This window comes from Accipiter gentilis, chromosome 6, assembly GCF_929443795.1.
Source record: "Accipiter gentilis chromosome 6, bAccGen1.1, whole genome shotgun sequence".
Taxonomy (NCBI): Eukaryota; Metazoa; Chordata; class Aves; order Accipitriformes; family Accipitridae; genus Astur; species Astur gentilis.
In genome coordinates, this window is record NC_064885.1 from 34,102,200 (window position 1) to 34,123,318 (window position 21,119).

At 60.5% G+C, this 21,119-nt stretch overlaps 1 protein-coding gene across 2 annotated transcripts in view; it reads right to left on the reverse strand.

The window, feature by feature from the left end:
- Positions 1-828: 828 nt before the first annotated feature.
- The window catches only part of EPHB3 (EPH receptor B3), a 28,106-nt gene continuing 7,815 nt past the window's right edge, over positions 829-21,119 (reverse strand). Inside the window, exons 2-16 of one of the 2 annotated variants that reach the window (XM_049803067.1) lie at positions 14,862-14,926; positions 13,817-14,489; positions 6,268-6,423; positions 5,780-6,115; positions 4,849-4,973; positions 4,517-4,685; positions 4,317-4,422; positions 3,847-3,899; positions 3,553-3,675; positions 3,206-3,453; positions 2,743-2,958; positions 2,502-2,651; positions 2,218-2,411; positions 1,897-2,052; positions 829-1,582 (exon numbers count right to left, since the gene is read on the reverse strand). In XM_049803067.1, coding sequence (XP_049659024.1) covers positions 1,474-1,582; positions 1,897-2,052; positions 2,218-2,411; positions 2,502-2,651; positions 2,743-2,958; positions 3,206-3,453; positions 3,553-3,675; positions 3,847-3,899; positions 4,317-4,422; positions 4,517-4,685; positions 4,849-4,973; positions 5,780-6,115; positions 6,268-6,423; positions 13,817-14,489; positions 14,862-14,926 — 2,879 coding nt within the window. In that variant the 3' untranslated portion in view covers positions 829-1,473. Of the gene's footprint in view, positions 1,583-1,896; positions 2,053-2,217; positions 2,412-2,501; positions 2,652-2,742; positions 2,959-3,205; positions 3,454-3,552; positions 3,676-3,846; positions 3,945-4,316; positions 4,423-4,516; positions 4,686-4,848; positions 4,974-5,779; positions 6,116-6,267; positions 6,424-13,816; positions 14,490-14,861; positions 14,927-21,119 lie in introns of both variants that reach the window. The other variant, XM_049803066.1, reaches the window with a different exon arrangement.

Sequence of the window (21,119 nt, forward strand, 5' to 3'; positions counted from 1 at the left end):
GGACTCTCAACCTCCACCCTACGTGCCCCACAGGGGAGCATGCCGGGTCCCCAGGCGCTGCAGGCTGGGTACGGCATTGCTGCCTGGCCCGACCCTGCAGCAGCGCTGGTGCCGAGGGGGACCCTGCGGGACCACCCGAATACACAACAGCAAGAGATGAGGGGAGCAGAAAGGGGCACAGAGCCAGCCTGGGGCCGGCCAGGAGGAGGAGGACCCCGATGGGCAGCGAAGCTGCAGGCAGCCGGGCCCAGCCAGTGAGAGCGCGATCGAGCAAAGGAAACTCCAGTAAAATTCTTATTGCCTTTATTCTGCCCATTGCCTCACACAGTCCTGCCGGCCAGCACACACCCACGCACGCATGCACACACTCACGCACACTCAGGCACGCTGGGAGTCTCTCCCTCGGCTTGGAGGAACCGGGCTGCAGTGAATCCTCAGGGAAAGGTGAGTGAGTCTTTTGGCAGCAATCACAGCGTGTGTCAGGAGCGGGGCGGCCGCGCCGGCGGCACCCGATCCTTCTGCATAAAAGAGGAGGCTGGGGGAGACCGGGCCTCGGCCCCCGGCGCAGCCCCCGCCCCAGCCCCGCTCTCCCAGCCCCTCGAGGAGGGAGCGCGGCTGCCGTCGGTCCGGGGGCGGAGGGTCCCTGTGCAAACGTGCTGATGGCCTCGCTCTGCAGTCCAGAGCCGGCCAGGAGAACCAAGAGGGTAAGAGATGCGGAGCTGGGCGCCTGGTCCCCCTCCCTCCCCTTTCTGCTCCCTCTTATTATTTTTTTTTTAATATATCTCTTTTTTTTCTTTCTTTTTTTTTTTTTTTTCTTTTTTTTGCCTAACTCCCTGCATAGTAAATCTCATGGGGTTTGGGTTCTGGCGTGCAAAGCCAAGAAAGGGAGCGAAGCCTTCCCTTCGGACACGTTCCAGTGCAGACCCTCGGGCGGAGGGGCCGCCAGGGCTAGAGGAGAGGAGTGATTGTCTGGGGCCGATGGCCCCGGCCCTGTCGCTGGCTCGGCCTCCCCCGGCTGCTTCCAGGTGGGGACCAGAGTTAGGGAAGGCTTCGGACGTATCCGACGGACTCAGCGGACGGGTCAACAGTCTGTGGCCTCGGGGAGGGGAGGGAAGTGAGGACACGGGAGGAAAAGGGGGTGAAAAGAAATCCAAGAAGCAGAACAACTCTTCAAACCGATGAGCACCGAGACAGGGCGGGAAGCGGGATGTGCCATCTCTGTCCCATAATCCATCTTCAATATGAAGATGCGTTGCTGCCTCGCCGCTCCAGGACACGGGACGAAAAGCTGGGCTCCCTCTCGGCACGAGTGCCTCTGATCCAGGGAAGGGCAGCCCGTCCCATCCCGTTCCAGGCGACCGTCCGAGGCAGAGGAGCGCCGTGTGAAGGGGGAAACGGGAAGCCGGGCTGCACCGCAAACTGAACCTGGTTGGCAGGTTCCCTCGGTCCGTTCCAATGCAGAGTCCCCTGCGGTCAAACCTGCACCGGGAGTGTCTGGTTCATCTGCAGCCTCATGTCCTGAATGCTGCTCAGGATCTTCTTCTGGTGCCCTGCTAGCGTCACCCCTATCCTCAGCAGGTCTCTGCAAGGAGAAGGTGAAGACTCAGCCCCCATGCCAGCACCAATACCAGCACGTGGCCGTGCCCCATCCAGCTGTGGCCGAGGGACCCATCCACCTTCATTACAGCCCTCTGCCAAGCTTCAGTGTCCCTCTACCACCACAGGGGACTGCACGCTGAATCCCAGACTTCAACTCCCTTGGGAAAACCCCATGCACAACTCAGCCCTCCACATGCTCAGGCAGGAGGTGGCGGCTGCCGGAGAGGCAAGGGACAAGGGACAGTGTAGAGCAGCTCCAGCCCCAGCTTTCTCTCTCCTCCACAAGCAGGTACTTACTCCGCAGTCATCTGCGCCACCAGGTCGAAGGAGGCAAAGCCGGCATTGACAAAGTTCTCCTTGTACCGTCCCATTTTGATGGCGTCCAGCCAGTCTCCCACGGTGGTGAAGGTGGTGTAATCTGGGACGGTGCGGTCCAGGAGTGGCTGGGAGATGCTAAAACACAAGAGAACCACAGATCACAGGGAGCAGGGGACAGAGAGATGTAATTGGAAGCGGGGGAGATTTCTTATCCCTGCCCTCTCACATCTCCAGTCCTAACCACCCCAGCATTCCCTTCCCTTTGGGGAAGTCCTGACTGGAAGCGGGGATGCCACTGACCCAGACTGGACGCTGGCGATGACTTTCAGGCTGGCAGCGTTGCGGATGAGCTTGTCCAGCGTGTTGACAATCTGTGCAAACTTGGGCCGCAGGTTGCGGTCCCGCACCCAGCAGTCCAGCATCAGCTGGTGCAGCGCCGTGGGGCAGTCCATGGGGGGTGGCAGGCGGTAATCCTGCTCCACTGCATTGATCACCTGTGGAGAGACATGCGGAGGCAGGCTGTGAGCCACCCGGGCTCGCCCCTGGGGCAATCCATAGCTCCCCGCTCCCCAGGGAGCACTTACGTCCTGGTTGGACATGTCCCAGTAGGGTCGCTCCCCGTAGGACATGACTTCCCACATGACGATGCCGTAGCTCCACACGTCACTGGCTGAAGTGAATTTGCGGTAGGCAATGGCCTCAGGAGCTGTCCATCTGATCGGGATCTTGCCCCCCTGCACGGATACACAGCTCTATTATTTAGCACATACCTGAGGTGTCTCCCCCGACTCCCAAATCGGTGGATCCACCACGAGTGTCCCATACCAGGGAGCTGGTGTAGGTGGGGTCGGCTGGGTCGTCCTCCAGAAAGCGAGAGAGCCCAAAGTCAGACACTTTGCAGACCAAATTACTGTTGACCAGGATGTTGCGGGCAGCCAGATCCCGGTGCACGTAGTTCATCTCTGAAAGGTACTTCATGCCAGCGGCGATGCCTCGCAGCATTCCCACCAGTTGGATGACCGTGAACTGCCCATCGTTCAGCTGCAAGAGTAGAGATCAGAGGGGTTTGCAACACCCCGAACAGACTGGGGAAGGATCCCAATGTGCTACCACCACCTTCCTCCACCCTAGAGCCACCCCACTTCCCCCCACCCCATGATGTCTATGCGGAGCTTAGCCCTGGGGATGCCAGCACAACAATGCAGAGAGATGGAGAAGGAGGGCTTGGAGCTGCTGTCCCCCATGTGCTGCAGCCCCCAGCCCAGGGCAGGAGGGGACAGATGCTCACCCGGAGGAAGGAGTCAAGCGCGCAGTTCTCCATGAACTCTGTGATGATCATGACGGGGCGGCTCTTGGTCACCACACCCTCCAGGTGGATGATGTTGGGGTGGTCAAACTGGCCCATGATGCTGGCCTCACTCAGGAAGTCCCGCCGCTGCCGCTCCGTGTAGCCCACCTTCAGCGTCTTAATGGCCACGAAGATCTCGCGGCGGCCAGGCAGCTTCAGGCGCCCACGGCACACCTCGCCGAACTCCCCTGCATTGGGGAAGGGGAGAAGGGGGAGGCATGGTGAGCCATGCGGCAGGGTAAGGGCTGGCGGTCTCAGCTGCTGCTGTGCCTAGCCCCAGGACTTGCCTGCTCCAATGACCTCCTCGATTTTGACACAGGAGATGTCAATCTCTTTGGCGAATTCCCGGACGGCTTCATTGGGGTCCTCGTAGGTGAAGGGGTCAATGTAGACCTTCATCCCAGGGGTGACTGCAATGGCAGAGGAATCACCAGGAGGGATGCCACATGGGTGACAGATGCCGAGACAGCTTGGCCAGCTGTCAACCCATCCCTCCTGGTCCCTGGCTAGCGAGGGCTTGTGCATGGGGCTGGAATTGGGAGAGGGCAGGCAGAGCCCATTTGTTGGGCTCTCACACTCACCGTATTGCTGCAGCTTCTCCGTGTACTCAGGGTCTGTGCTGTTGCGTTGCTTCCTGCCCAAAGGAGACGAGAGGAGGTGTTCAGTAACCATCCCTTTCCTGATGGGGCAAAGACATTGACTGCCAGCTTCCAAATCCCAGCACAGACAGCCTATGCCAGAGAGCTTCCCCTCCGGCAGCCTGCGAGCAGAGCCATCCCTCCACCCAAGGTGCAATGGGAGAAGATGGCCTAGTTGTGCTGAGAGAGGATGGCAGGAGCCTGGGCAGAGCCCCAGCTGGTGCTGGGGAAGCAGAGATGCACAGTCCTCCCACAGGACCCACGCTCTGGTACCCATGTGTGGCAGGTCCAGTCCTTTGCTCTCAGACTGGAGCTGCCAGAGCTCTGCCTACAGGCAAGGGGGGAAACTCTGGGGCAGACACAAGCAACCCCCAAACCCAGCTCTGAACCCCCCTTCCCTGCAAAGCCAGTACCTGAAGCAGACGATAGCGATGATCACCACAACAATGACGAACAGCAGCCCTGCAGTGGCTGAACCCACTATCAGAGGCAGCTCCTGGAAAGTCTTGCTGGTGGAGCCTAACAGAGGGGGAGGCAGACATCGAAGTCAAGCTGGGAAAGGAGCATGCACAGGAGGGCTGGGGGACAGAGGCAGCCCAGCCCTGGTACCTACCGTCCTCTGCAGTTGTCTGAAACTCTGTGGGGAGGCTGTAGCGGCCATATCCAGCCACCGTGCGTGCCCGGACCTGCACCATGTACCGTGCATTAGCCTTCAGCCCGTCCAGCCGCACTGAGTTCTTCTGGCTGGTGACTGTGTTAGCGATGCCATCGCTCTGGCCTTGCTGTAGGGGAGACATGTGGGTGTCACCTCTGTGAAGCAATCCCCCCTTTGCTGGCTCCCACATCCCCCAGGCACTATCTCTACAGGGACCCCCTTTGCCACAGTGCTGATGGCCAGCCAGAAAGGCTGGAGGAGAGAAAAAGCTGCTCTGCCTCCTGCTTTACCTTCTCCGAGTACTTGATCTCATAGTCAAGAATGATGCCATTGGGTCTCTCTGGAGGAGTCCACGACAGCGTCATGCTGTTCCCGGTGCTGCTGTGTAGGTGCATCGTAGGCACGGCAGATGGGGCTAGGAAAGAGGGCAGGGGAGGAATGAGCCATCTGTGCCAGGCTCCCCCTCCACCATCCCACATCAGTGTAGGGGACTGTCTGCCTGGGACCTGCTTGGATAACCTCGGTGGAAAAGCATGGAAAAGCTCTGAGACTGGCCTCCCACAAGTCTCTGTAGGGAGGTGCGGTCTCAGCATCTTGCAGCCAAGGTGATAAGAGACCAAGGAGAGCCTCAGAAATAGCACCGAGGCAATGCTTCACCCCATGCCTAGCTGCAATCTGGTCCAGGAAAGGGCCCTGCCAGCCCAAACCAGGGCTCCTTCCCCTCCTCCACTTGCCAGGAGCTCTGCGCTCCACCCCACCGACAAGACCCGTGAAATCAGATCAGAGTGCGGCGGCTGGAGATTACCAGCACGCTGGAGCTGGGCCAGAGCGGCAGGAAGGAGGGAACGGCAGAGCGCTCGGCTGGCTGTGAAGGTCTGAGCTGGTGCTGAGCCTTCACAGGCCCACAGGGGAGAAATCTCATTTCCTTCCTCCTCCCTTCGCAGCAGGCACAACATCTCTGGGGTAGGTCTAGGAGATCCACAGCTCTTTGGAGCATCTGCCAACCCTGCCCTTCTCCACTTGCATGCGTTCTGATCTCATGTCCTCCAGGGACATGCGTTAAACGGAGAGGAGAATTTACCCAGGGGATTAGATGCAGGCATGGAGAGCCAGTAACACAGCAGCACAAAGGACTGCAGCCTCCAAGGCTGTCATAGCAAGAAATCCCTGCTCCGCTCTGCAGCGGAGAGTCAGCCCCTGCTCTCCGGCAGTTCCACTGACCTGCCTGGTTGGTGGTTATGTTGACAGAGGCGAAATGGGGAGGGTAGGGGCTCTTGTTGGAGATGCCGTTCACGGCCTGGATTTCGAAGGTGTACTGGGTGTGGGCCATCAGGTTGCTGATGTAGATGCGACGCTCGGTTAGGCCAAGCTGGCGTGGCACGAACTCCACGTTGTCGTCGCAGCGGGTGCACAGGCGCCGTTCCACACTGCACTTCTTGCAGATGACGTTGTAGAGCAGGTCATCCCGCCCACCCGTGTCCTGCGGCTCGCTCCACTCCAGCACCAGTGATGTCTCGTTCACGTTGGAGATGACGCTGCGAGGGGCAGAGGGGACGCCTGCGGAGGGAATGTGGGGGTCAGGGATGGCGCGCCCCCATGCCTGGCTCACCTCTGGCATGGGCACAGCACACTCCCCCTGCCCCAGACGCGGACCCCCGCCACCTCCACAGCTCCCCTTGCCTCCCCTCCTCGCCCAGGGCAGGACTCACTGGTGCAGGCGCTGTCTGCGGGGTCCGTGTCTGCCCGGAAAAAGCCATTTCGACACGTGCAGACTGTTGCTGCTCCCGAGGTGGTCCGGCTGTTGGGAGGGCAGGGAGAGCAAGGACCTTCCCCCTGCTTAGACTTGAAGGTTCCTGGGCCACATGCTGGAGGAAGGGAAAACAGACCTGAGTTATAAGGTGCACCCAGAAAACATCCACCATTCCCCCGAAGGCCGGGAAGACCCGTCCTCGTTGCCCTGCCAAATCTCTGATCAGTGGCTTGAGGACTAAAGGCCACCTACAAGCCTTTCCACCGCCGTCAGCCGTGCCCACGGATGCGGTGGCCCTGGCCGGGCAGGGCAGGCAAGAACGGGCTGCTGGCACAGGGCAGGGGCACCCACCAGTGCAGGCACAGCTCTGCTCCGGCAGCAGACCTGGGGCAGTTGGAGATGGGAAGAGCTGGTCGCCACCAGCAGTATGGGGGTCACGGCAGGTCCAGCCAGGAGAGCACATCCCCAGTTTTGTTTCTTCACTGCACTTTCCAAGGGCTTTGCCACACTCTTCCCCAGCTGGTTTTCAGGTCCAGCACCCTCCATAGGGTCAGCGATCCGTTCTCCAGGGAAATAAGGCTGGAATAAGCAGCCCGTGCGAGAGGCCTCCGCCACCCGAAATGCAGCCACTTAGCCCCAAACCTTCCGCCTGGGGCTCTTCAGCCACTTCTCAGCCCCCGGGGCGGTGGCACCACCCGAGGCTGAGGCTGGCTCAAGTGGAGCGCTGAGCGAGATTAAAACATTCCTGCAGGTCCTTGGCTAAAGAGCTGCTTCAGCATCGCTGCCGCCCCCTACCCCCACCCCCGCTTCCGATCAGGGTCCTTCAAGGAGCCACAAGTCCTGGGATCTGCCCCGGCTGGCACCACGGGGTGTTTAGTTGTAACACAGGGCACGTGAAAGGATTAATGGCACTCGAGCCAAGGGGCAGAGTAGCCTTGGAAACCTGACCCACACCTTGAAATAGCCTGATTTATCACAGTGCTGCCCCAAGGAAGAGGGTCTCATGCTCTGCATTCACAGCTGGCCAAAGCGTTGAGAGACCTGCTGGTGCCGGCTCTGCTTTGGCATCACCCTGTTTGCCACGGCCGGGGCCGCATCAGCACCGACGGCCCTGGAGGGGGACACATCCTCACCGCCTTGACGGGGTTAGGGCATCTCCCGAGGGCACGTAACCCTCCCGGCAGCTCTGTCCCACCTCCCACGCCTGTCACACATCACCCCGTAAACAGGAGGAGGTTTCCCAGTGCTTCACCAGGCTGTAGCAAGTGAAGTTTCCTGCTATGAGGCATCTCGTGACACCCTCCGTGGAAGTTTTCCGGCTGGTTGCAGCCCCATGCGTGGGGCATGGAGTGCTGCTGAGTCACACGCTGCCTGGCCGGCCCCGCGGGGACCCGCACACAGCTCTGGGGTGCTGTCCTGGCACCCCAGTTTTCCCAGGCACCGAGCAGCAGCAGCCCCAGGGGAGAAGCCCCACTCTATCGCAGTGTTGCCGGGCAAGGGGATGCGTGAGCAGCCCCATCGGGGGGGAGGCACCCCACTGCTGAGGAGGGGACCTGTGGACTGTGTGCTCTCCAGCACCCCTGCCCGGATGGGTGGCAGGAGCTGCTTCCCACTCCCAGGGCACGAGCCTTCGGGCAAGGAGACTCTTCTTTGGTCAAAACAGGACTGACCACATGGCTGGACTCGCTCCAGCTCCTTGACCCAAGTTCACCCAGCCTCTGGGCCTTCCCTTTGGAAATTAAAGCTTAGCCCATCCCAACTGCACAGGCTGAAGGGCAAAGGAGTGCGCAGACCTGCTCCTCTGCAAGAGATGAAGACCGTCCCTGCAGTGAGCAAGTCCAGGGCTCCCGTACCCCCAGCCCAGGCCACCCTCGCCACCATGAAACGCAAAGACGTGGACAGCAGAGCAGATGCCCAGAGGTAGTGGAGCAGCCTCAGCAAAGGCAGACCCACCCCAGCCAGAGTCCCGGGCGGTTCAAACTGGGTGGATGCAGATTCACACATAAGGAACCAGATTGCTGAGGAATGAGATGACTGAAACCTCTTGGACAGGAACGCTCTGGGCTCAGAAAGCTGCCAAACATGCTTCGGTTATGGACAGGAGCCCAGATCCATCAGGGACAAAACCCCCTGAAATAACAGGCTTGTTGGGGAGAGAGTGAAGCTGGAGCAACCAGAGCTTTGAGAAGCCAACAGTCCAAGTGTGACACGGCAGCCAGGGACAGCAAGGTGCTCTGCAAAGGACGCAGGAGGGATGATGATAGCCTCTGGCCTCCTGCATGCTCAGCACCCGCCGGTGCCTGGTGGGTTACGGGCACAGAGGGGACAGTGACCTCCCGTGCTCCCGGACACGGGAGGAAGGGATGGGCAGTGCTGTCCTTGGGCAGCTGCCTGCCATCCTGCAGGAGTGCCCAGTGCAGGCAAAAGGGATAAAGGTAATTTCTTCGCACCCTTATGCCACCCTGGCAGGAGGGGGACGAGGCACATCCCAGCCCTGTTGTTAAGCAGAGGAAGAGCAGGAGAGGGACCGAGGCCCAGATGCACTCCAGTGTTTAAGTTTCCAACTCCGCTTAATAAATCACGGCATAAAGACCTCGGTGGCAGCGTGACAGCTCTCAGCCGCCACATTTGAAGGCTGTAACCAAGCTGAAAGTTGATCCCAGGTCCCCGGTGGATAAGCCGCTGTGTCATCTCTTCTCTGCAAGAAACTGCCTGTACAACAACCACTGTCTTGGCCGGCACGCTGGGGAACGAGCCTGGGAGCTCCAGAGCGGGAACGTGACTCCATCCAGCCGGAGCCGGGGAGCCAGGCTCCCTGCTCCCCACCGAGAGGTTTGCATAAGCACTTTTCCTGCTGAAGCGTCCTCAAATAAAATAACAACCCTGAACCTCTGCACACAGATCACATCTCCTGGTGCCAGGCTGCGGTCACCTCTGGGGAGAACATGACAGTCACTGACAGCCACAGGATAACAGGTCAGGGAACCGAAGCGGAGCTCCCCAGTCTGAAGAGGAGCCGCTGGTTTGATGGGAGAGAGACGCAGCCTGGCCTGACAGCGGGGATCAGCTGCAGAGGGGATTTATGTGGGGTGCAGGAGGGAGAAGGGCAGTAACGCAGCCCCGGGGCTGCTGCAAAACTGCCCCTGCACCCACTACAGGGCATCGCACACCCGGCACGGCATGGCACGGCAGCCACTGCCAGCCATCCGGCTGCTTCTGGCAGCCCCTCTGGGATTTTCATCAGTCGCCCACCTCCGGGGCCTGATCCTGCCTCGCAGAGCTGCAGCACAGGGCTGGGGGAAGAGGAGGGCACTCTTCCCAAACACAGTCCCCACCCTGGTGAATGAAGTCCAAGGGAGGGAGCCGAAAAAAACACCGAAATAAAACCCTCCTGGCAGCAGCAGCGAGCAGTGACTCATCCCGCAGGCAGCCTCCATTACTGCATGGGATGCGGGCAAGCAGCAACGAACCCTGTGTACATCCCAAAACTTTGGGGTCCCCTCCCTTGGGAAACGGAGGGAAGGAGGAAGGGATAGCCCACAGCACATTGGGAAACACCAGCCCCGAACTACCCTGTTTCAGGTCTCGACTGCTTTCCCATGCACACAACGCTATTCCAGCCCGGGCAGCATCCTTCCAGCTATTTCTCTCCCTGTAGGACTGAAGCAGAACGCCTCGCTTGAGCCTAGATAAATTAAACCGATCACATCCCTTTGTCCAGCAACCCTGTAATTTCTCTAAAGGCAGCAATCGAGTTTGCCTGGGACGATCTGTGCTTTATGAACCTGCACGGCTCGCTCCCTTCCCGCTTTCGTAAGCGGCTGCAGATGGATTAGAGCTGTGGAAGCAACAGCCTGGCTACAGCTGAGGCGGTAACTCTCTTTTTAAGTCTCTCTTAAAAGGCACTTGATTTTTTTTTTTTTTTTAAATTACCCTTTGGGTGGAAATATTTCACACTAGCACAGTCCAAAAGTGAATGGAGTAAATTTGAAGGGGAGAGAAGAGAAAGAGCCCTCAGGGATTTGAACAGTGGCATCCAAAGAACAGGCGGGAAACCAAATTTTTTTTTTTTTTTTAAAGGAAAAAAAAAATTTTTCAATAAGCAAAGCTGCCTCTTGAGCCACAGTGGGTCACAGGCAGGACGGCAGGGGCAGATTTCCTCGACCGTGTTACAAGTAACCCATTGTGGAGCTGCCTGGCTGTAAACCGGCAGCTCTCCCCTGCCTGCGCTGCTGAGCTGCCTTTGATCTGGAAGCCCAGGCAATTAATAGCAGGCAGTTTCACTTCCTGGGTTTCATGCAGCAAGCCCGTGTTGCAATGCAAAGCTGCAAACAGTTGGCAAGTGCAATGCTTGCTTGGCATTTTTTCTTTTTTTTTTTTTTTTTTAATTCGAGGTGATGTTTCCATTAGTCACTGATTGCAAGGGAAATTTATTTTCACAGAAATTCAGATTTTGGCCCCAGCTTGACCTGCTGTCACCTACTGACTGTGCCCAAAAATACAGCGCCTGGTGCCATCAGAAAAGGGACATCAAAAAAACTGAGAAATGGGTCCAAGGAGAGCACAGCATCATGCTGCACACCGTCTGCCTGGGTGCTTTTTATAGTTTTGGTGTCCATCGACTGCACCACACAGCCTCAGTCCCCTTCCTGAGCAGGGCATAGGCTCTGGGGACATTGTGGCGCCCCTCAGGACCCCACCGTGGGCACCGAGGGCCACGTGAGGAGGGGGCTCACTGCTAGCCCTGGTACAGAGGCCAGCCGGACCCCAAACCTTTCCGTCTTTGGGTGAAGCCAGCAACACGAGCGGTGCAAACCCCGGTGAATCCGGTGCAGGGAGCACGTGCCCAGGAGCATTTCTGGGGAGGTGCCATGCACCGGGCTGCTCTTTGCCAGGAGCCCCGTACTACTCGAAGAAAACTCCCACCGCCTGCCTGCGCAACGTGAGGAAGGCTTTGACACCGAATCCCCCGAACGTTTCGGGTGCTTGTAAACCAAAAGAAGGGCCAGGGCTGGGGGAAAGGCTGAACCCCAGGGGACGCAGGGCTCAGCGTGCGAGGGGGCGAAGGCAGCGCACCCCTGCCTGTGGAGGCATGTGGGAGCCTTCATCCCCCTCCTCTCCCTCTTCATCCTGCAAGAGCTGCCTCTGCAGATCTGCGTGGCGGGGAGCGTGTGGGAAGTGGCACAACCCCCAGAAGGGCCGTGTGCTAATTAAATAAAGATAATGAGGCTGAGAATGAGATGCCAAATCAATGCTGTGGCAACTCAGGACTAGAGCGCCAGATACCAGCCTGGCGTATCGCATTACAAAGCATGCCAAAGAAACTGCCTTCAGCCGGGCGGGATGAGCCCTCGGCTCCCGAGGGACCAGGATACAAGCTGCATTGTAACAGGTCTGAATGCGAGGTCTAATCCTGGCTCTGGATGGAGATAAAGAGGAGGAGGAGATCTTCAAAGGCCACTGAAAGTCTGGGGAAAGGGGGAGACTTACAACAGGGCTTATCCCATCTAAGCAGTAACTGGGTATTGTTATTTATTAAAATGCCATCTGGCACTCCAGAGCACTCCTCACCCATGCGGTGAAGCCTCAGCGGCTCCCTGGGGCAGGATTGCCAAAACGCCAGCTCTGCGGGGCCGCATCCGCACCTCTCCCCGCGCCGCGGGGGCCGAGAGCCTTCTCGGCGGTACTGGGCTGCCAAAATGGGGTAAGGGAACATCCAGCCGAGAGCAGAAAAGGGAGCTGTGGCTCCAGCTTCTCCCAGCCCTTCTTCAGCTGTTTCCACTTAAAACACACGATCATATGGCGGAAAATCTGATCCTACAAGCACAGCACAACTTTCCCAGAGAAACGTGAGGACACCGCCGCTTCTACCCAGTGAGAGAGCAGGCTGCCGGATGGAGACGTGCCCGCGGCTCAGTGTGGCTTCCCTGCACGCTGAGGAAGAAGCTGGGGCTTGCGGGGGGAAATCAAAGGCGCTGAGAGAGCCGCCACATGCGTGTCTGCCTGGCTCGGGGGATGCGGAGAGGGGACCTTGCCTCGGGCTGCAGCGATGCCCTGAGGAGCCCTTGGTCCTTCCTTGAGATGCCCCGGCTCAGCACAGCCCAGACGCTGTGTCACCTTGTGCCCAAACCCCACTCCCTGTTGGGAAGGAGCAAATACCCTGTACAGTCTGGTATCTCCCAGCCCAAGGAAGAAGGAAACCAGCTCCCCAGGAGCGGGGACACCAGCGCACACTTTCAAGTGTGGGCTCTTCACCCAGTGATGGATGCCTGGCACCGGTGTCCATCTGCCCCAGGAGGAGCCAGACTGATGCAGAGGGCCAGGGCACTGAAGTCAGGACTGTGCTGGCACTGATGGTGCTGGAGGCTCCCCAGCAGGGCCGTGGCCCTGTGGAGGCTGAGCTCTCCCCGACCAGCCGCAGCGGTATGGCCAACAGCTAAACTGCTCCCAAAGCCAGCGGAGAGGCTGGCCTGGCCCGAGCCCCACGTCACGGGCCGTCCCAAATCGCCTCTGCCAAGAGCAAAGGGCCAGAGCCAAACATCCCGTCATCGGCGAGCACGAGGCATCCAGCGCTGGGGGCCCAGCTGGCGTCCTGCTCCCTGAGCAATGCCTCCAGTGAAGGGGAGCGGTGACCTTGCTGCCCTAAACCCCAGCCACCCCAGGGCAGGGTCCTGCGTGCCAGAGGTAGCTCCCAAAGACAAAATTGGCCCACGGGAGAGCAACATCCATCTGGGCAGATTTTTCCTTATGAATACACCCAACCTGGGGTGAAACAGCAACACCAAAGCTGTCACGGGAGGGCACGGCAGCTGCAGGACCTGCACAGGGCTACCCTGCTGCTCAGGGTGGCTCTCCATCCCCAGTATCTCCATGTGCAGGATGCTCTTCCCTTCCCTCCGAGCGGGAACAGGGAACTTTGTCTCCCCTGCCTTCATGCCGCTCCCCACCCTCCCCGCTGCAAGCCCTCAGTGCTGGCAGTGGGAGCATGCATCCGCATGGCTTCTCCCGCAGCCAGTGCAGCAGGGCCCTGCTCACCACTGGGGTTTCCGAGTGCCTCCGCACAAGCAGCATAAAATCATGGTTGCCCCAGCCACGAGCCACAGGAGTGAGAAAGGGAAGACGCTGGACATGGCAGCAGGGGTGAGAGGGAGGTTTTGGTAATGCTCAGGGCCTTAAACGTGCCCAATCCCTGCTAAGGACCATGCCTTGAGCCACGGTTGTACCCCTGCAAGGAGCTGTATCCCGCAGAGGATAGCACCGGCGGATCCTAACCAGCGTGTCACAGCAGACACCGTGCTAGTCCTGACCACGAAGGCTTTAAGGCTTCTAGGTGCTGAGTCAAATAGCAGACTAGTCTGCTGAAATACCACCCTGCTCCCTCCTCAGGCAGCCTGCCCAGCTCCCAAGCCTCTGAAAACAGACTGAGCTCAACGCAAAACCACCTCCTCTGCACCAATGCGTCCTCGGGGACACAAGCCACGGTCACTCTGCCACTGCCACGCGCATACCTTGGCACTGGGTATCCTTCATGGTGGGCTCGTATCCAGCGGCACAGGTACACGCTCCCACAGGTACCATCCACTCGCCGTCACCGTTGCAGTACAGCTTCAGGGGTACAGACACCTCCACTGCGTTGGGGATGCAGGTGCCTGGCGCGATGACCAGAGAAGTGGGCTCGGCCCCCGTTAAAGTCTCCGGGAAGATAGCAAAGCCAGCAATGGTGTTGGAGCATTTCTTGTAGAAAGCCCGGACGGAGATGAGGGACATACAGGCTCCCAGGTCCTGGAAGGCCAGGTAAAAGCCATTCTTGGAGAGAGGGCCAAAGCTGCGCACCTTGGTGTTCACACGGCCGGACTCCAGCTTGGAGAAGCTCTCATCCGGGGCAATTGTATCCACTTTGATATAGGGGTTCTCCATCCAGAAAGGGCTGTTTGCAGAGGCAGAATCTGTATCCGACTCGTAATAGAAGAGGTTGAAGGTCTCTTTGCAGGAGCCGGGGATGTTGGGGATGCTGTTGCAGTCCCGCACAGTGAACTTCAACTCCACGTAGACGCGCTGGACGTCCTGGCGCTGGATGAACTTGGTGCGAAGCCAGTTGTTCTGGTTGGCCTCCCGCACGTTGCACACCTGGTACGTGCGGATGGGGTTCATGGCCTCATCATAACCGCTGACTTCTTCCCACTGTGATTGAAAGGGAAGCGGGTTAGATCCCCAGCAGGGGCGATCAGTGCCATGGACACATCACGAACGGCACGGGGCGAGGGGGGCCAGGCAACAGTCAAAAGGGAAGAGAAGCAGCTGCACCTCCACCCGTCCCAACCCTCCTGGTCTTCAAGGTGACTAAGAGCAACCTGGGCCAGGGACCACAGCACTCCCGCTCCGCCGGCACAGAATCAGGAGGAGACGGTTTTGCGAGGCGAGAGGATAAGCACGGGAGGGAAGGGGGAAGATGCAGCCAGCTCCGTGAAGGCGCTGGCGAGCAGCCCGATTCCCGTGGGGCTGGGGCCAGCCATGCCCTTTGGAGGTCGGGACCGGGGCTGGCTCCAGACTTACCCCCGTCTCTGGATGAGTTGTCCATGCCAACTCAGAGGTCACCCACTTCGTGTCCATCAGGGTCTCTGGAGAGAAAGAGAGGAGAGAAGTAAGTAATTGGAGACGAAGGCCAAGATTAGAGGGAAAAAAAACAGGAGGAGTGGGGGAGAGGAGAGCCGAGCCTGACATTTCTGCGGAAAACAGCAACTTGGGGGGTGAGACGTGGTGGGAGGAGGGGGGAGCGGCGCAGACAGACTCCAGATTTCTCTTCTCCCGTCAGGAGAACAGGAAGAGCGAGGCGTCCCCGGAGAGCCGTGCTGGAGCGGGAAAGCAGCAGGACAAGGAGCCGACCAGGTGGCGAGGGGGGGACGGGGACGGACTGCCACCCCCAGCCGCCAGCGTGGCCGGCCGTGCCTCCCGCCCAGTTGCAGGGGGCTGCCAGAGGAGGGAGACCGGCCCCCCCCATCCGTGCCCTCCCCCTCTGCTTTGGCAGGGCGCGTATTTACTGTGGCTGGGGTTGAAAGGGCCCGTTCCCATGACAGGGCGGTGCGGGCCAGGCAGGTTTATCCAGAGGAGGAGGGACTGGCAGGCTGCTCTCCCAGAGACGCCCCACATCACTCATTTTACAAGAGGGGAGAAGAATTTGACCGTCTGGCCAACATTCCTGGAGCAGACTACAAGACAAACCACCCCAGCAGCATTCCCCAAACAGCCCCAGCCCCAGCCTTGGGGGAGCGAGACGCTTGTCTGGGAAGAGCTGCAATTGCAGGCAGCTGTCGCTAATCCCGGGCAGAGCCGCACGGCTCCGCGCAAGCACCACACGCAAAAACCGGGAGCGAAACGCAAGGACGGAGAATGATGATGTGCTCCAGGGCCGGTGCCAATGGCCCCTCTGTGGGCTGCTGGCTCTGCAACCCCTGCTCCAGGGATGGCCCCGTAGGCTCTTTGGAGGGCAGCAGGCATCCCTGGGGTCTTCTGGCCCTTCTCCGGCCCAGGGGGTTTTGGGGCAAGGGGGCGCAAACGCCAGAACTGGGCAACAGTCCCCCACAGACCCCAGTGTGCTCGGAGGGGCTCCAGTGCCTGCCCCGAGCCAGGCCCAGGCCCAGCTCCAAAACGCCGCCCTGCTGAGGGCATCCCCCTCCGCAGCTGCAGGCATGACCCCATCCCAGACCCTGCACAGCTCCCAGAGGGCTGTCCATCAGTCTGTCCCTCAGCCCACCCAGCCCTGAGACGCAGGGAGCCATGGCTCTCCAGCCTCCAGAGCTGGCAGTGGGCTGGGAGCCGCTCGCTCTTGATGGCTGGGGCACAGGACATGCCAGGGCAGCTTGGCCGTGCCAGGCACCACGGCTAAGCCCCAGAAGCAAGAGGCAGTTTCAACTCCTTTCCTTCCACTCCAGGAAAACCACAGGCTGACCCAGCCACAGAGGAAGTGCGGAGGAGGAAGGAAATGTTCACGCATCGCAGGGTTTCGGATGAAGCCTGGCTGGAGGTAAACACCTTCCTCCCGCATCCCACCCTGGGGAGACCTGCCAGCAGCTCGCCAGCACCCACGGACGGGCCAGGAGCACAGGCTGCGAGTGCCACTGCGGCACAGATAAACAAGCACATCTGGGACACGCGGGCTCTCTGACCCGCCTCGCTGTTTGCCAGGATCCCAGCCTGGCCAGCGAGCCTGCCTCTCGCCCAGGCTGTTCATGTGGAGCAAACACAAACACAGTCCCATCATGGGCTGGTGGCACTGGCAGTGGACACAACACTGGGGACAAAGTGAGGAAAACCCCTCATGGTGCCAGCTCCCCGGCTGGGAGAGGGTCAGGGAGACAGCATCTACAACAGGAAGGACAAACTGACACCGGCTCTTGTTTGCGCAGAGGTGGTTATTGGGCAGTGGTTATTTGCTGTTTCTCAAAAACACAAACTAGGGGCATGCGGCAAAAACAAAGAGAGAGAAGGAAGGAGCCATCCGCCAAGCAGGTAACGCAGGGGAACTCGTGATGAGGACACCAGGAGGGCCAGGGCACAGGATGCACAGGACAGGGCTGAGCACCCATGGGGCAGCCTCTGCCCGGTCCCAGGGCACTGCCTGCCCAAGGGATGCAGCAAACCGCCATCTCTCTCCTCTCCCCTCCCCTTTCCCACAGCATCAGCTACTGACTGCCGGCAGGGGCCCAAGCGTGGCTCCGTGCAGCCACGAGACCGCCTCGAGACGCTGCCGTGCTCCCCAGACCTCTGCACCAGGATGGGTCCCAGGGAAGGCAGCTGGTGCCATGGCCACGGGGGAGCAGGTTGCGGAGCAGGGCAGCTCATACCTCTCCAAGGGACGGGGCCCATACGCCGGCTGCCCTAATAAGGGCACAGCGGTGCCGCGCGAGGGCCCAGGCACGCCGCGCTGGCGGCGGAGCGGAGCCAAGCGCGTGCTCGGCACTGACAGCGCGCCAGGCTGCCAAGTCCCGGTGCGGAGACCCCGCGTGGGTCTGGCCAGCGAAGGGCCCCGCTCCTGGCACAGGCAGCTGGGTGGGTGTTTCTGCCGCAGGGCTGGACCTGGTGGGAGGAGCAGGGAAGGGGTACCCTGCGTGCTCAGGGCTGGGGCCTGTGCGGATGAGCGGCCGCGGATGAGCGGCCGTGGTGGTGAGTCAGGCCGGGGAGATGGGGATCTGGGTGGCAGGGCGTGCCAGCGAGCAGGGCGGCACAAGGATACCGTGGCCAGCCGCGGCAGAGCCGGGCCAGACCTGACCGCGCGGGCATCCCTGCTCTTGGGGCGGGAGGAGATCTTTGCTCCCCAAACCTGCCCAGGGTGTGCAGGAACTGCCCTGCATGCCAGCAGGCCCCGTGCAGGCAGCCCTTGCCATGTTGGCCCGGCCCCAGGACAGGGTACGTGGGCAGCCGTCCCCTCTGGCAGCACCCTTCCCCACGAGTGCTGGGCCAGCGGAGAGACACAGCTCGGACAGGAGGCTCGCTGCCCGCATCCTAATTTGGCAGCATCTGCCATCTGACCAGCAGAGGAGGGGAAAAAAAACCTGACAGAGCCAAGCCGGCTGCTGGCGCGAGAGCCACGTAAACCACACAGAAAGAGCGGGGAGGGGAAATAATAAAAATAAAATCACTGAGCAACTCAGCTAAAGGAAACGGGCCGAGCATGGAGGGCAACGGGGGTTTCCTGCAGCTGCGGGAGCAAGCAGGGCCAGGCGGGTCAGTGGAGCTTGCCAGCCCCTCGCAGCCTGCCACTGTGAAGGTCGTGGGTGGACAGCCCTGCAGGCTGCTGCACTGCGTGGTCCTGGGGCCGGCAGCGGCATGCTGAGCCAAGCCGGCCGCAGCGGAGCCGCAGAAACCACTCTCTGCCCTTAAAGCTGCCGCAGAGATCTCGCGATGGCCTGGCACCAAACCTGTGTCCTGTTGTCCTTTCTCCAGCAAACACCAGGACACGCTAAGCACTGCCTGCCCCCCCCCCCCCCCCCCCCATGAAAGGGCATGTGGTAGTGTCTGGAACTGGGAAGATGGGCAAGCACTGGGCTTCAGTGGTTTGGGAGCAGCCGGCTGCTGTTTCCCTCCGGCACATGGTGCCAGAGGTGGGCTCAGAGGCCGCACCAGCGGTTTCCCAGCCCAGTTCAGGTTTGCAGGTGCTTTGGAGGGACGTGAACAATGTCAGGGCTGGCCAAGCAGTGAGTCAAAGCCACCTCAATCCCGCGCACCACAGCGAGAGCCTGGTCCCATTAGTCAACGGGAAATTGGCTCCCAATTTCACCAGCTTGGGGAAGTCACCCTAAGGCTTGCTTTATCACTGTCTGCAGCACTGGGGAGTTGTCCTCTCCTTACCTTCAGCTGGGCAAAGGCAAAGAACGCAGCAGGAGCCTCAGCGAGTACAGCAGGCTGTGGTCAACCCCCCATAAAAGAAGCATTTCCATAGCAGAGTGGGATCCCAGGCAGGGAAAGAGCCTCACTCCTCAGATGGGACTGCGAGCATCACTCCAGCTGCCTCCTCCTTGCCCTGCAAAAATCTCCTCCTAGGCGCACCCCAAGCTGCAAAGAATAGGGGTTCCCTGCCAGCAGCCCTCCCGTCACCTCCGCAGAGTCCCCAGCAGTTCGCTGCGTGTTTGAAGCTCTGGCGAGGACCCATCTGGAGCCGGGGACCTCTTCCTCCCGCGCAGGGGCTCAGGAATGTGGTGTGCATGGTCTGAGGCCAGCGAAAACGTTTGAACTCCCCCCCTAAGAGGCCCAGAGAGCCCGTCTCGCGCTGCTGAGCGGCAGACGCGCGCGGCAGTGATGGCTGAGCCAGAAAGAGGGGGGGGTGTGGGGGGGGAATCAAAATTCTTTCAAGATGAAGCCGCTGGGGAAGACTCAATCGTCTCCACCAACCGGCTCTGATTTGAACGCTCTCGCCTTTGAACATGGGGACTGCCAGCTTTTATCAGGATGCGCTGGCAAGGTAGGACGCCAGCTCCTTGCCCCGACGAGAAGGCGGCAGCTCGCGCAAGTCCAGAGCATCCTGGAAGAAGGCAAGGGAGGAAAGTTAGTAAAGACGCCCACACAGCCTTGCCGCAAACAGAGGAACCTGTTCTGCAACGTGCCCATGCTCTCCGGGAGCTATGCACACCACGGCACCATGTCTGCAGGAGCTCAGCGTGGGGCGAGTGGCCTGGCCCGGCCATACGGGCCACTCACCCCACGCCAGGCTCCTGTAGACAGCATCGACGACGGCTGGGCTATTTGCCCCAGGACATGGCTTGGCTTCCACTGCGGCAGCTGCTCACAGTGGTACCGGATGCCTCTCCCCCTTGCCACCGTGCTGTGCTCCTCTGGAAGGAAAGGTAGCTTGTTTAGGGATGCACTCAATCTTGGTGACTGCCTGCTAGTCAAAATGCCACCAAAAGGGGCATCTCCCTGCATATTTTAATTTCCTCCTTGGTTTTGAAGACATTATGGCAGGAGCGAGCAGCCTTATGCGCTCCCCATTCAAGCACCTATCGGTACAATTAATCCCAGCACCGTTCTGAGCAGCGGCACAAAGGGCCTTTGGTGTAAGGTCCTTTATCTGGGAACAAAGAGCTGCCTGTGGGAGAGAACCTGAGGTTGCACTTTTCCCGCTGACGAGCGTTTCCCGTACACAAAAGCGGAGCCACACAGTGCGCCCTGCGCGCGCGTCAGGTCTGGGAGACCCTGCGACACATTTTCCCGGAGCATGTCACCCACCCGGATCCCTCCTCCTCCGGGAGGGTCCTTCCCACCCTGACCCCAGCTAAACCCTGTGGCCATCTTCCTCCTGGGCAGGGGACGGCGCCGCTCTGGAGCCAGGAGACTCGCATGTGCTGCCTGCACGGGGAAAGCACTCCCGTCCTGCTCAGCCCAAGGCAGAGCACGTGCTCCGCGGACGGGGCACCCCGCAGTCGGCAGCTTCGGAGCTGTCGTGCTGGGAGGTTTCAGGCACTTGGCAGCCCCTCGTGCCTGAGCTGCACTGCGGGGAGGGGAGGCTCTCGCTGATGCAGCCAAGAGCCAGGAGAGCAGCGAGGAAGACTGCAGCCAGGGAGGGAGGCAGCAGGCAGGGCGCCCGCAGGGCTGGCAGCACCCAGGGTGGGCCGGGGGTACCCACGGCGGAGGTGCCAGGAACGGGGTTCAGGAGCCTGGCGAAGGTGCCGGCAGACGCTGTCTGCCAGCTCCCTCTGCAGGGACAGGGCTGGCAGCACTGCTGGCACGCTGCACAGCCCACGCGTCCTCGTCCTCTCCCGGGAATCCCGTCTCTCCCGGGGACCCCTCCTGCAAGCCCGGCCGCCCAAGCGTCCGGTGCAAGGCCGGGGGGCTGTGCGGGGTCCCACCCTCGCCGGCTGTTGGGCCGGGCAGGCCAGGCGGTGCGGTACAGCCCAAGGGAAGGGCTGGAGCGCTCCCTATCACCGCCCACGCTGGGAACCCATCCTCACGCCGAGCAGGGCGCCTGCTGCTCCCCAGCGCCGAGGGGGGAGACGCGGGGCTGCCATGGGAGCCGGCCCCCCATCCCGTCTCTCTCCAGGGGGACGCGGGGGCTCAGACCGCCTGTGCCCGCCAACGCGCACTTGCCCCAGGTCCGGGGCGAGCCGACGACTTGCCAACGAACTGGGAACAAAGGGAAGAGAGAAGGGGAAAAAAAAAAAAAAATTAAAAAAATGGGGCCTGTATCACAGCTGTGGCCCTTCATGCCAAGGGCGTTTGGCCCATCATCAAAGGGGATCGGATTTGCTGAGGCAAATGATGACACATCCACTTCAAGCGGGGCAGGTTCTGCCTGCTGCTGGAGGCAAGCCACCAGAGTGA